The sequence below is a fragment of the Seriola dumerili genome, unplaced genomic scaffold (genome assembly GCF_002260705.1).
Source record: "Seriola dumerili isolate Sdu_G_001 unplaced genomic scaffold, Sdu_1.0 BDQW01001815.1, whole genome shotgun sequence".
NCBI lineage: Eukaryota > Metazoa > Chordata > Actinopteri > Carangiformes > Carangidae > Seriola > Seriola dumerili.
Window position 1 is genome coordinate 592462 of NW_019176070.1, and position 12799 is coordinate 605260.

General features: G+C 40.2%; 1 protein-coding gene across 1 annotated transcript in view; it reads right to left on the reverse strand.

Annotated features, from left to right (window-relative positions):
* Positions 1–12799, reverse strand: part of LOC111238960 (transmembrane protein 132C-like) — a 138694-nt gene that overhangs the window by 3087 nt on the left and 122808 nt on the right. Inside the window, exons 6-8 of the mRNA XM_022768696.1 lie at positions 10002–10210; positions 7683–7692; positions 6004–6288 (exon numbers count right to left, since the gene is read on the reverse strand). Coding sequence (XP_022624417.1) covers positions 6004–6288; positions 7683–7692; positions 10002–10210 — 504 coding nt within the window. The remainder of the gene's footprint in view (positions 1–6003; positions 6289–7682; positions 7693–10001; positions 10211–12799) is intronic.

The following is a 12799-nucleotide window of genomic DNA, read 5'->3' on the forward strand; positions in this document are numbered from 1 at the left end:
GATTTTCTGGTTTGCTGCCATTGACCTAGACTCATAATTACTGTGGCTGCTTTTTAAAGTTAAACATTTTTAAGCATTTGCTGAACCAAGATATGTCGTTGTTTTTCTTGGAAGGACAGTCTCGCTGCACTGTTCTGGGTACAGGGTCAATAAAAATGTAACGTAAATGGAAAAAAATAAAAATAAAAGATCTCTTTTCTGTATTCTGAACTATTATATTCGGTAATGGAGACCACATGCCAAGAACTGCATAGAAACGGTATGATTATATAAACAAGCATACTAACAAACATATTATCTCCCACCTACTAACACATTATACACCTCCCTGAGTTGCCAGAGGTGTAAGCATGTAAATTGTTGTGATTTTGTAATAAGACGAGAACCCCTCCCATCCGCTCCAATTAGGGTTCCTGTGTCTCCTCCAACCGCCCCCACACGGCTGCGTTTACCAGCCATAATGAACTGTCAGCACCGATCACTGCCTCATTTGTGCAGACCCTTTTCCCTGTTTTCATCTCTTTGGTTTACCTCTTTTTTATTTTCCCTTTTGGTCCCCACACAGTCAAACGGATATCCTTGAATGATAAAACGCAGCTAGAATCAGTGTAGTCTAAAAAAAAAAAAAAAAAAAAATGGGAAATGTGGTTTAACCTCATCTCTCAGCTGTGGGAAAGGTTAAAAAGACAGACCGGTGGTGATTTTTACGCGAACAATTAACTGTGCACACTGATTGTTCTTTTTTCTTTTTCTACAGATGAAAGGAAAGCAAAATAAGCAATGGCACAAAATGTTATTCATCTGAAAATTAGTTCCATGGGCCACTGGTTTTGTTATGAAATGAAATATGGACAAACAGACTGGGTAAAATTAAATAATGCAGTAGACCAGCTGCACAACTTCTGCATACCTTAAATTGGCAGTTACACTTCAGGCAGCCAGAGATCATTCTAAAACCAGCATCATCATACTTGCTTTACTCCAGCTTTGGGGTGTTTGAGGGCATATCATTATAGGTGACTATTATTATTGTTGTTAATAATATTGTTATTATTATTATTGGTGAGAATTCAAAAGATGCCACATGCTGTACTAACTTGGAATTTAAGCTACTGAAATATAAGCAGGTAAATGGGCACCTGAGTGTGCAGTTTAAGAGGTAATGTATCACTTTCTCTTAGCAGAAGCTGCCGAACTTCCAACCATGAAAAGAATGTCTTTCACTTTTAAAGATGCCAGATTGCACAATCTATAAACCCCCAACAGAACTATCCACAAGATGTCAGAAGCATTTTTTGCATTCCTCAAATAGATCAACACTTGCCTCAACCTTACCCCGACTACATACTAACAAATGTTCAGACTTCCTGCTGCTCTCATCTCAGAGATGTCAAGGCTCCTTTCCTTGATTCTGTGGTAGTAGTCAGGTCCCTTCTCCTTCCCTTTATCAGAGTCCTTTGTCCAATTTTCAGAAATGTCATGTCTCTCCTCCATCCCATTAGAAAGACTGCAGGTCCTGCCTTTAGCCCTGATTCCATAGTTGTGAGATTTCCCCCACCAGACTTCCAGACATGTCAAGTCCCTTCCTCACACCAGTTCCAGAGTTTACAGGCTGCTTCATTCCACCCCCAGGGATCAATTAAAGATCCCTTCCAGACTTCCCTCTTCCTATTCAAAGCTGTCAGAGTCTTGTCTTGTATGATTTCTGTCCAAATCTCCAAAGGCTTCCTCTACCTGACCCCACAAAATCCCATTTGCACCTGCATCTAGTCTTGTGCAACCAACAATATTACCTTCCCCAGACCATGTGTCTCTGACTCATCATACTGACACTTTTGCAAAGGTTAATAGCAAAATGCGTTTTGCATGCAAGTAGTCTATCCATAACATGTCAGAGAGATGGTGCTTAAAAGGATTCATTCCTTTCTTCTGATACACCATTGAACTTGCAGCCCAGTGTTTTAATGATCAAATTGCCAATTCTATGGCCTCTACGGAATCTTCTAATGTATCAGTGGCCTTTTGAAGTCCTTGGCTTCCATTTAAATGTCAAACCCAAGTCCTTAATTGCAATTATTCACAGTTTGATCCAAATAAAATTCCTAATACATAATGTATTTAAAGCCTTAAGACATTTAAGCATATATTATTTCTATGTTTCTTGGACTTTTGACAGTGATTGAGGAGAAAGGACAGAGATGGGGAAGAAACAACCCTCCAATTCACAATATCCTTTTTGCATTGTCCATATTTTCTTATTGTGTGTCCTCTGGGTTTGCCTCTCTTGACAGCATAGCTCATGAAGCCAGTGCTGTTCAGCAGCCAACTCTCATCTCAGATTTTGGAGCCTCTCAACCAGCACATGAACACACATGACATAGGTGAGCAGTAGACTGTGGAAATCAGTCTACAGACACTTTCAGCTGTACTACCATTCAACAATACGTTAACACTGAAAAAGATTTAAAAAAAACAAAGGTATATTTCACATACCATTGGTACAAAAAGATATTGGTTATTATTTTCCCCCAGTGGGCTTTCAAATATAAATGATAATAATACATTTTGTAAGAATTAATAAATTAAAATCCATTGGTCCATTATCTCTTCTTATTCTATTACTTCTATTACACAATGTTTGAATAACAAGGTAATGTAGGAAAAATGCAAAACAAATGTTTGTTCTTCTTATACGTCCTTTGTGCTTAGCTGATTATCGTAGTCAGACCCTGGAACATCCCCATAGCACATATGTTGCTGGAAGCCCAGTGTGCACCTGCATGTTGCTGTATTTTTAAGAGCGTGACTGAGATGCTTACAAGGAGCCAATCAAGGGAAGAATGTAGTTTTGCTTCACATCAACCGTGAATTAAATACAAGGGAAGTAAAGGTCACAGGAAGTGGTGATATTTAAATGGATTGCGTTGTTTTTAGGGAAATTAGGAAAGCCACTCGAACACATAACCCTAGTGGTTCGTGTGTTGCGCTTCAAGTGTTTACATGATTTCTCTGGATTAAGCCCAAAAGCCGTGTCCTAAATCAAGAGCGTGTTTTCATTCAGAATGGCTTAACCTTTCCAAGGGGTACCTGGGCAGCATACCAAAGGCTAGGCCGAGAAACATAACTTACACTTTGAGTGCAAAATGTTGATTGAATAGTAAAAACATTCACAATCAAATCATGACTTCATTCAGTGGTACAATTAACCTTTATATTCATGTAATTTGCATTTCAAGGGAGAGACACTAACTTATTATAGGTAACAGCAATTAAAATTTGCTAAGTGAGATCTAAATCAAGCTGCACTATTTATGAGAACCAAAAGCATATTTGAAATGGTTTAACTGCCACGGAGAGATAATATAATATATTTTTCATGGCTTAAAATCCCATGTATTTGTATACACTGTCCTTGATAACTGCAGTGATTTTACTTTGATTGCAGTGTCAACAATTGGAAAGCACTTGTGTTTGAAATTGGACCTAAAATTGATCTGAATCAAACAATGTCTCAGTCTCCTTAACGCAATTGTCAATACTCTTGAGTTTACTTAATTGATTAGGTTTAAAATGAAGGAAGTGATGGAGAGAGCAAATGCAGGAATACATTTTGTAGTAAGAGGAAGAGAGAAAAAGCTTTTTTGCATATTTACCCTCACTTACATATACTGTATATATGCTTTTATTCTGTTCATTAAGAAGTATCCACTATGATAAACCAAGCAGCTGCTGTCACCAGGACCAAGATCTGAGGCCAACAAGGCAAAACAGCACGGCTAGGAGATGATAGATATGTTTTCCAAAAAACATCAAGTTCCCAAAAACCACAGCAATTGCCACTGCAATACATTGTCAGTTATTCTTTCATTTGATGCACCCCCTGTTCAAGTATAATCATGCACACATTAGTACACTAGTGAACTGGCCTGAGCTGAATGTGTCATAATCAGACCTGTATCTATTACTGGTGATCAAGTCGCAGCATTGGAGTTTTTTTTTTTTTTTTTTTTGCAAGAGTTGATGTAATTTCCCTCAAGTGTCTGTTTTGAGCTGCAGTTTGAAATATGGCCAATAGGGCATTCACCCGTCTGGCATCAAACTGCCACATGATAACTTTGAAGTAAAATGAGCACAAATGGCTGCACGCATTGTTAGTTTCCCCTTATTTGGCTGGAACACAACAGTGGGGTGAGCCCTAAAATCGCGACCGTCACCGACTGATTGACTTACTGACTGATCATAATTCCATCATTGTTTAGCCAAATGCCACATGACTAAGTTGGATTGTCCTCATTGACTTTTGCTCTTTCAAAAAGAATTGGGCTAAATGATTTCCATTAGGGGGTGTTTATTGCTTGTTTATTGCTTGCCCTGTTGCCAGTGTAGCGCATTTGAAGCAACCTCTCAAGGAAGTCTCAGTTTGCTTTGCTGAGACCACCTCTCGAGGTGTGCTTCAAGGAAGGGTTCACTTGACCTGTGCATTGTGAACACAAAGCGCTCCAGGTTTGCTTCACCTTTCGCCATTGCATTTAAGTCCTGCTGTAAGCGGATCACATGCTACTGCACTGGCACGCTCGAAAAAACATATAGACGGAACCATGGCCGTTGGAAATAGAGAGTAGGAGAGAAGCAAACGTATAAACGGCTGACACTGGCTGAGACCCAGCAGAATGTGAACAGCCTGTGACGCGGTCCAGCATATACTATGTTTTGACCTAGCTTCTGTTTCATGAATATCAAACATAAAACAAGGTGATCTCATGTTTCTCTTTGTGACCTTCCCCTCAGTTTTAAACCATGTCCTGACCAACAGTCAGCCAGCACTGTGTTACATACATAATCACTCCTGCGGTGCACACACAACTCTTGAATTGATAACTAAAGAGAGGGAGACTGATTCCAGTCCACTGCTTCAACAATGTTGCTCTGTGTTGTGCTATCTTGTAAATGCCAGATTGGTGTTGATTTACAGTGTGAGCGGGTACTCCTGCCGTCCTGAGAGAAGACCTGGTTGTTGTATTAGATAAATAGTTTTTAGAGTGTGTGTGTGTGTTTGTGAGGGAGAGAAAGAGAGAACGCAGAGGTGCAAGCTTTTATTAGACGTGCCACGAATGCATGTTTCTCTGTCAACTCATGATGGGCTTAAGTGTTTGTGCCATGCTGCAAATCAATGTAGTTGTTTTTCCAACTCCTTCCCTTTCCACTGCCAAACCTGTTCTTTCTTACTCCACATTCTCTATATGCGTAGCCTCCTTGCAGCCTTTGTCTTGTATTTTTCAAGTTTCACTGTCTAGACATGCAAACTACTTAAGCAGCATTAATTATTTCAGCTGGCTATGTGGGAGCAAAAGAGCCTAACAGCAACCTGAAAAACAACGACTTTTGCATATTGTTGCTTTATGAAGTTGTTATGGCTTATGTGTCTGCAGAAAATTGGCTATTTTACACATCCAGCAGACGCACAACAACATCAGCATTCATTTGGAGTTATGTTTCTTGCTACATGATGAATGACCATTTACATACACAAAACTCTCAGAAAAATATTTTGGTTTTGCTAGTTGTTATCTTTGTCTGTCTGCTGGACAGGTAGTGTACATGGGGGTTTATCAGAGCTTTATTTTTGCTGTGTACAGATGCTTGTTGCCTCAGGAAACAGGACTGAGAGTGGAATCTGTAAACTTTACAACCAAAATAATGAGTTAAGAGAGGCCAGAAACAAGTCGATCAGCTTTTATAAAGGATCAAGACTGGGGATGTATTCGTCCTGTGTCGGACTCAGAAAACTACTGATGGGAACTGATGCAGCTTGACAGCTTGGTCTAAGTTGACATAGAGAAGTAATAACCTATAAAACAACATATTTCTTTGATTGACATGACAACATTCAGTTACTTGCTCCTAACAATAACCTCTGCAGCCTCTGCGTCAGCTGAACGAGACAGATGTGTCAGTCACTACTGACTAGTGAAATGAAATGGCACGCACAGCATACACAACAACCTGCAGTTTGGTGGTTCCTGCGCTGAGTCCTATTAGGACCTGGCCCTCCAGCAGTTGCGCAACCTTTGGGTCCTCCACCCTCAGAGAATCCTTGACCAGTTGTGTCACCTCCACCTGCCAGTCACTACCCAGGAGGAAGTTCTGCTGTCCCAGCCCGTCTTCCTCCGCAGCTCCTCTGACTTCTCCGGTATCTGCTATGAAGTGCGTGAGGACGCGCAGGGTGGTGCTCTGATACTGGGGTGCACACACATTCTCTGTCCTCTCATCCGCTTGATCACCATCATCCTTGTCATCTGTGACCCTCTCGTACCTAAAGGAGCAATGGGAACAAAGCTTGATCAGTTACTTACAACAGGGAGGAGATGGCATAAGTACACTTCAGTTTTATTCTAAGGTGAAAAGTACTGAAAGCCTTTTGTTTTTGAAGAAGTGCTCAGGAGACAAAGACACTTTAAAGGTTAACACTGATATAATTCTACTTTTTTGACAATTCAATGTAATTCATTTTTTTTCTTATTACCATTAATGCCCACAAAGTCTAAATCCTGTGATAAATTAACTGCAGTCAAGGCCTCTACTGTCGGTCGTGCTGCAGTTTTTTTTTCTGACCTCCCAAAAGTCATAGGCTCCCAGTGTTTTCAAAAATCCATTAGAACAGCTTGCAGAGACAAACTACTGCCTTGCTTGCCTTCTCATTTTCTTTAAAAGGGCAGCTGATATTTTGCTGTATGTCTGCCATTTATTTGGCCCACGGCAAACACTTTGCAGATATAGCCATCTCAGAGGATACGTTGGGTAGCAAATGAATGTTTGCAAACCCAGCAGTGGAATTTTTTGAGACACATTTGTCCTATTCTTTTTCCTCCTATTTAAGCCTGATGTATACAGCACTTTATCACATTAACAGACCCACGTTAAGACTGGAGACGGCTGGGGAAGGAAACAAAGAGAAAACAACTATTTATGTGCAAAATGCTGCAAAGGATTACAGAAGAGGGCTAATGGGTGTCTGAGTGCACACGACAAGACACCCAAACAATGATATACAGTGCAGAATGAATATGGCACCCAGATGTTTGATACAAATGTTATTGTACTTCAGAACAAGTTAATGAATTTTTAAAACACGAAATTTGAACTTAAGATATCCTAGATCAATTGATTCTATTCTGCTCGACTACGTTGTATTTTCTAAGCAGTTTGTCTTACTTCATGATTAATGCCCCAAAAGTAGGATCCAATTCTTCCCAAAAATACATTAAAACTGCTTGTAGACACAAACTACGCCCCTGGGCTCCTGTAATACATCATATTAAACAACAACATATTGTATTTTTTGGGCTCCAGGCTGAGCTGTGGGAACTGCAATGAAGGGTAAAATGTGGCCTCGGGACATAGATCTGCTCCAAAGTCTCGACCCTGTTGACGATGAAGAGAAACATCGCACCGGCTGTTAGTCACTTACGTCACTCTTATCCATCCGCCCTTCATCGTCCATCACTCTTTATCACAGGATAGGTCTATTTTGTTGCTCTGTGCATTGCCACTGTCATCTCTCTCTCTCTCTCTCTCTCTCTCTCTCTCTCTCACACACACATTGCAAGTCAGGCTCTCACTCTGTATTTCTCACATCAGTTCCTAACATGACTTTCCTGTAATCTATTTTTCAACTCTCTCACTTTGCCTGTTCTCTCACCTTTATTCTTACTCTTTCAAGCTGCTGCCTGCATCTGTCTCTCTACCAGTCAGGTGGCCGGAGGGGAGTGACAGTGACAGTTTCCATTAGGTTTAATGAGGCATGGCCGGTCAGGCAGAAAAACGGGCTGACAGTTTAACATGCTGTGGCCCAATGGCTTGGCTTAGTTCCTAACCTCCCTTCACCATCCCCTCCCCTTGCCTTACACCACATCAGTGAAGGGACGGCAATCTAAACCAAGGTGACATTTGTGGCTGGCAACAGAAACAAGAGGTCAGGTCATGTTTGTAGCAGTGAGCGACAGGTCAGCCAAGGTGTCGGACTGTAATGAGGTGGCTCGCACGCATAGTCGGAGCATGCTCGCATTGATAAACCTGTGCCAAGAAAACGTTTGGCTTCCCCTCCATGTTTTTTGTTTGCCCACAATTTTGCAGAGAAGCTTCCCATATCATGCAGTCTTCATGCAGAGATGCACATGACAGACATGACTGATGTGATCAGGCACGGATAGCAGGGGGTATTTGTGTTAGAGTGCCACCCTGTGGGTTGTTGGGCCAATGGGAAATGACACTGTGAGTGACTTTGTGGCAGGAGTGTAGTTTGACAACACTTTAAGTCCCCTTATTTAGCATTTATAAACAATGGGTTAAATGGGTTAGAGCACGCCATACTGTAATTCAAGATGCAGATGTACTGCAAGTGTTTGTTAATGTATTTGTCAACAAGTTTAAGTCCTCCTGTGGTCACCCATAAGCAGATGCGGGTGATAATCAATTGCAATATAGTAAAACATAGTTGCAATGATGTAAAATATGACTTCATAATAGAAGTTGTAGCTTAACTGACACTTAACAGTGTCCTATCGATGTGGACAACTATAGTGTTATAAAAAATGTTAAATGTTTGTATACTGCCTAGAAATGCCAAATAGAGGTGAGTAAGTAAATGAAATATTTTATGTACAGATGTTTAAAAGCAGATAACAGTTCTTATTTGGGTTGTATTTAAAATATCTGCCTTAAATCGGGCTACTGAACCTGAATCACTAGTACCGGAGCCAGACATTTAAATCGACCAGCCTGATATATCAGCCGACGTTAGCTTGTAGCAGATGAGCATATCAGTATTTTTCTATAGGTTGGCTGATAAGTGAGACGAGACGTTGCAGTACAGGAATGCACAACTAACGTTTGAAGTCATATAGAAACAGTGTCACCATCACATAGTATTATTATTATTATTATTTTTTTTTTACTGTTAAATATTCTGCTTAATATGTTCAAAAATACTACAGGCCAAAATGGTGATGTCCGTATCAGCTTAAAGAAACCTTAAAATGTAACAGAAATATAACAAAATATAAGCAACTTTTCCCATTTACTCTATACTGAGTTCATATTGTGACTTGAAGCCTTCACTCATTCATCCGAATGAATCACCAACAACAAACAGGATGTACGCATATGTCAACTGGCAACGTCATGTGTTTACTGTTCTGTCCACGGTAGGAATTGTGCCTGACGTCGCTGTACACAAGTCACAGTTTCACTCCTTATTTCCATCACAGACACTCCAGTGTTTCAGTGCCTCATATCTTATTTTCTGTATGATCATAGGAAACAACAATGATAATAGCTATTCTTGAATGTAAATTAGTAAGTATGCTTCACTGATCATCTATTTTAATTTGAATAGGATTATTTCTATTCTAATTAACCACATTCGTATTAGTGGAAAAAATCACTGATTTACATATTTTTATTAGAACTGTCTTGTGCAACTCACGATACGCTGCACAGATCATTGTGGACCGTGTCACTTTTTTAGCCTCAGGAATTTTGTCCACACTCTGTAATCCTCAAAATTATTAGTCATTTCTTATTCAGTATAAATACCTTTTGGGAGACCGGTCCAGTGAATTATTAGACACTCATTATAATTTCTCTGCAGCTGCACCTGCATTTTATGCCTCATATGTCTGCACCAACAAGCCAAGTAATTGTAGCCACCAAGTGAAGAATGTGATTCTCAAGCAGGCATTGTTAAAACCTTCTCAGGTTAATGACCTAAATAAAGAGATTTGGTCTTGTCTTGGGACTCTTTTAAAATAGCCAACCTCTGGAGGGATATGTGGGTACACACTGCATAAAGGCACAGAAATCACTTTGCTTCTGGTAGCTGTCTCCAAAGCTGCTGATGTGTTAGTGTAGTGTTTGCTTTATTTAGAGGTAGGTGTCAGTTTAAAATTTAATGCATAATACAGCACGCTATAGTATAGATGCAGTAGACAATCTGATCTCACCTCCTGTTGCCTGCGCTAGCGGGGACCCTCCAGCCTTTAATCTGGCTGAGCTCAGGGTCGGCCACGTCGATGAGCAAGGGCAGGCGGGGCATCCATACGCTCATCTCCAGCTGAGCACTCAGGAAACTGTAGGTGAAGTTGAGCATCACCCTGCTCTTTCCCCTCGTCTCCTTTCCGTTGACATACACATAGTCACATCGCTCTGACACCTGAAGAGAAAAGGGAAGAATATGAGAAATGACAGGATGAGAGACAGACACAAAGACGCAACGAAAGAAGAAACGGAATCAGTGTCAAACTGAATACTTTTACAAATGGTGATGCAAGTATGCAAATCCTGCATAGGAGGGCATATAAATAGTATGAGAAGTCCTATAAGAGTAATGTTTCTAAAGTTTATTGTAGCTGTAGGAGTCAAATTTTGTCGTTTTAACTGCTTTGAGGAAGATTATCTTCTGTTCCTTTGTCCAGCTGAAGTTTTTCAGTCAGCAGCCTCTTCTGATGCCGAAGGGTAGAAAGATTTGGCATCGCTTGAATGAGAGCTAAAGTCCAAGGTCTGCTCAGTTTCTTTGTGTGTGTGTGTGTGTGTGTGTGTGTGTGTGTGTGTGTGTGTGTGTGTGTGTGTGTGTTTCTGCAGATGCATATTTAATGTGAGTGCATGCAGGATAATATGCGTGCAAGTAAATGTGACTTTGGTCCAACTTAACAGATGGAGCTGAGAAAGGACACAAACCTGCTACATCCAAATGGGGAACAAAACACTCGCTCAAACTGGAGTATGATTGGCTGGATAAAGAACAACTGCAGTCCGTTACCGAGGTCTCTCAGATGCATCTCCAACACACAGAAACGATATAGCAGGAACATCAGAAGTGTCTGTCATTATCTTCAAAGCACCAGAATCTCCTCATCAAACACTTTTTCCTCACGACAGCCAAATCTATTTAACAATCTGTCATTGAATTTTGTTTGTAAATCACTCGCATTTCAATTCATTTCAATCTCAAATACCATCATAAGCTTGACTGGCACAACTGATAATTTCAGCACGTCTTCACTACTGACAATTGCTTCTTTATAACAAACCAGTCACAAGAAGACTGTCATCTGTCTCCACTTCTTTGCATATAGCTTGGCAGCTTTACTCTCAAATGATGTCAGACCAACCCCTCTCTCTAAGAAACAAAACTGACAGCTTGGGATCTGTCAGTTCTCTCCTCCTCCTCCCTTTCACTTCCTCTTCCTCTTTCTCTCCCACTCTTTCACCCTCAGTCTTCTGCAGTGTTACTGTACATACTGTCTTCCTGTAGAGAGAACAAACTCTACTTTAAAAAGTACAGTATTTGTTGGGCTAGAATTAAAGAGGGTGAAGGTTCAAGTTTCATAAGTTAAATAAAGGTTCAGCTGTCATGAGTTTTACCATGACTGGTTGTTGTGAACAATATCAAGCTAATGTATGGTTGATTAAAAATGATTCATTTGAAAGTGTTGCGTGTGATTAGGGTTGAAATCAGTGGATTAATCAATTAGTTGACTGTCAGAATTTTTTTTTTGATAAACAGTTAATCATTGAAGTCATTTATTAAAGAAAAAAAAGGCTTTTATTCACTGTTTCCTGATTCTCAAAATGTGAGAAGTCTGTGTTGTGCTGGGAGCTGGTCGTTTGCTGATATTCGCGTACTCCACTTCTAAGCTAATGTTGGCCACTATAGCACACTGTTGGCGCTGCAGGGGAGCGGAAGAGAGGCAAGGCTCTTGGCAGAAAGCATAAACCTCACAGCCTTTGGACTTTCCGGGAAAATTCATTCCTGAGTCCCTTTACATAGAAATCAGTCCCCAGGCTGTTATAGGCAGCCGAGAAAGTTGGGAAAGGTCTCATTTTTTGAAGTTACGTTACAATCCGTTCACACATTGGCAATAAAAAATGATTAATACATGTAAATTGCTGCACATTCTTACTTATATAGTACCTTTGATTTGTGGATGGTCCATGAAACAAAACAAGACATTTGAAGGTGTCATCTTCATCTCCTGACACTTTTAAGACTAAGCAAATAATTTATTAATTGTTAAAAAAAATAAAAAAATAAATAAAATAAAAAATTGACAAAATAATGAACAATGGAAATAATTGTCAATTACCCACATGCAACTTGTCTTCATATAAACCCGGTACAGCTAGTGAAGGGAAAAAGAATATAATACTCATACCAGAACACTTTTAGTACTTATGACCTTTCACAAGAAGAAAAAACCTGACAGTTATTAAGTGTGAAGCAGCCAAACCGGAGTGAGATCTATTTTTAAGCCGAGAGTGGAGCACCCTTGGGGAAATCCAAACTGTGACTTCACTCATGTAACTCGGTAGGCTACGGCATATGGACAGTCAGTGGAGCATTGCACTGTGTGTGTCATATAGTATTTTACACTGCAGTATCCTAGGTGCACATGTACACTGGTATAAGAGAATTTTTTTTTTTTTTAATTGTTTTTATGCGTGAAGAATGAGAGTTGTCAGCCCTCGTTGTGGCTGAACAGTTAATGCGCGCGGTGCGATGAGTTGATGATAATGGATGATATACTGTATGTAAATGAATCTATTTGTGAGTTTTGTGTAAGCCGAAACATGAACACACACATACACGACACGCACTAATGTGCAGGGTTTTCTAAAGGCAACCAACCAGAAAGTGAGCTGAAAGAATCCACTTCACTCCTCATTGAGTCTCTTAAGCCTCACCTCTATTCTTGTCCCTTTTTGCTGTGATCATTCTCCCTCTCTCACCCCGATGCTGAAA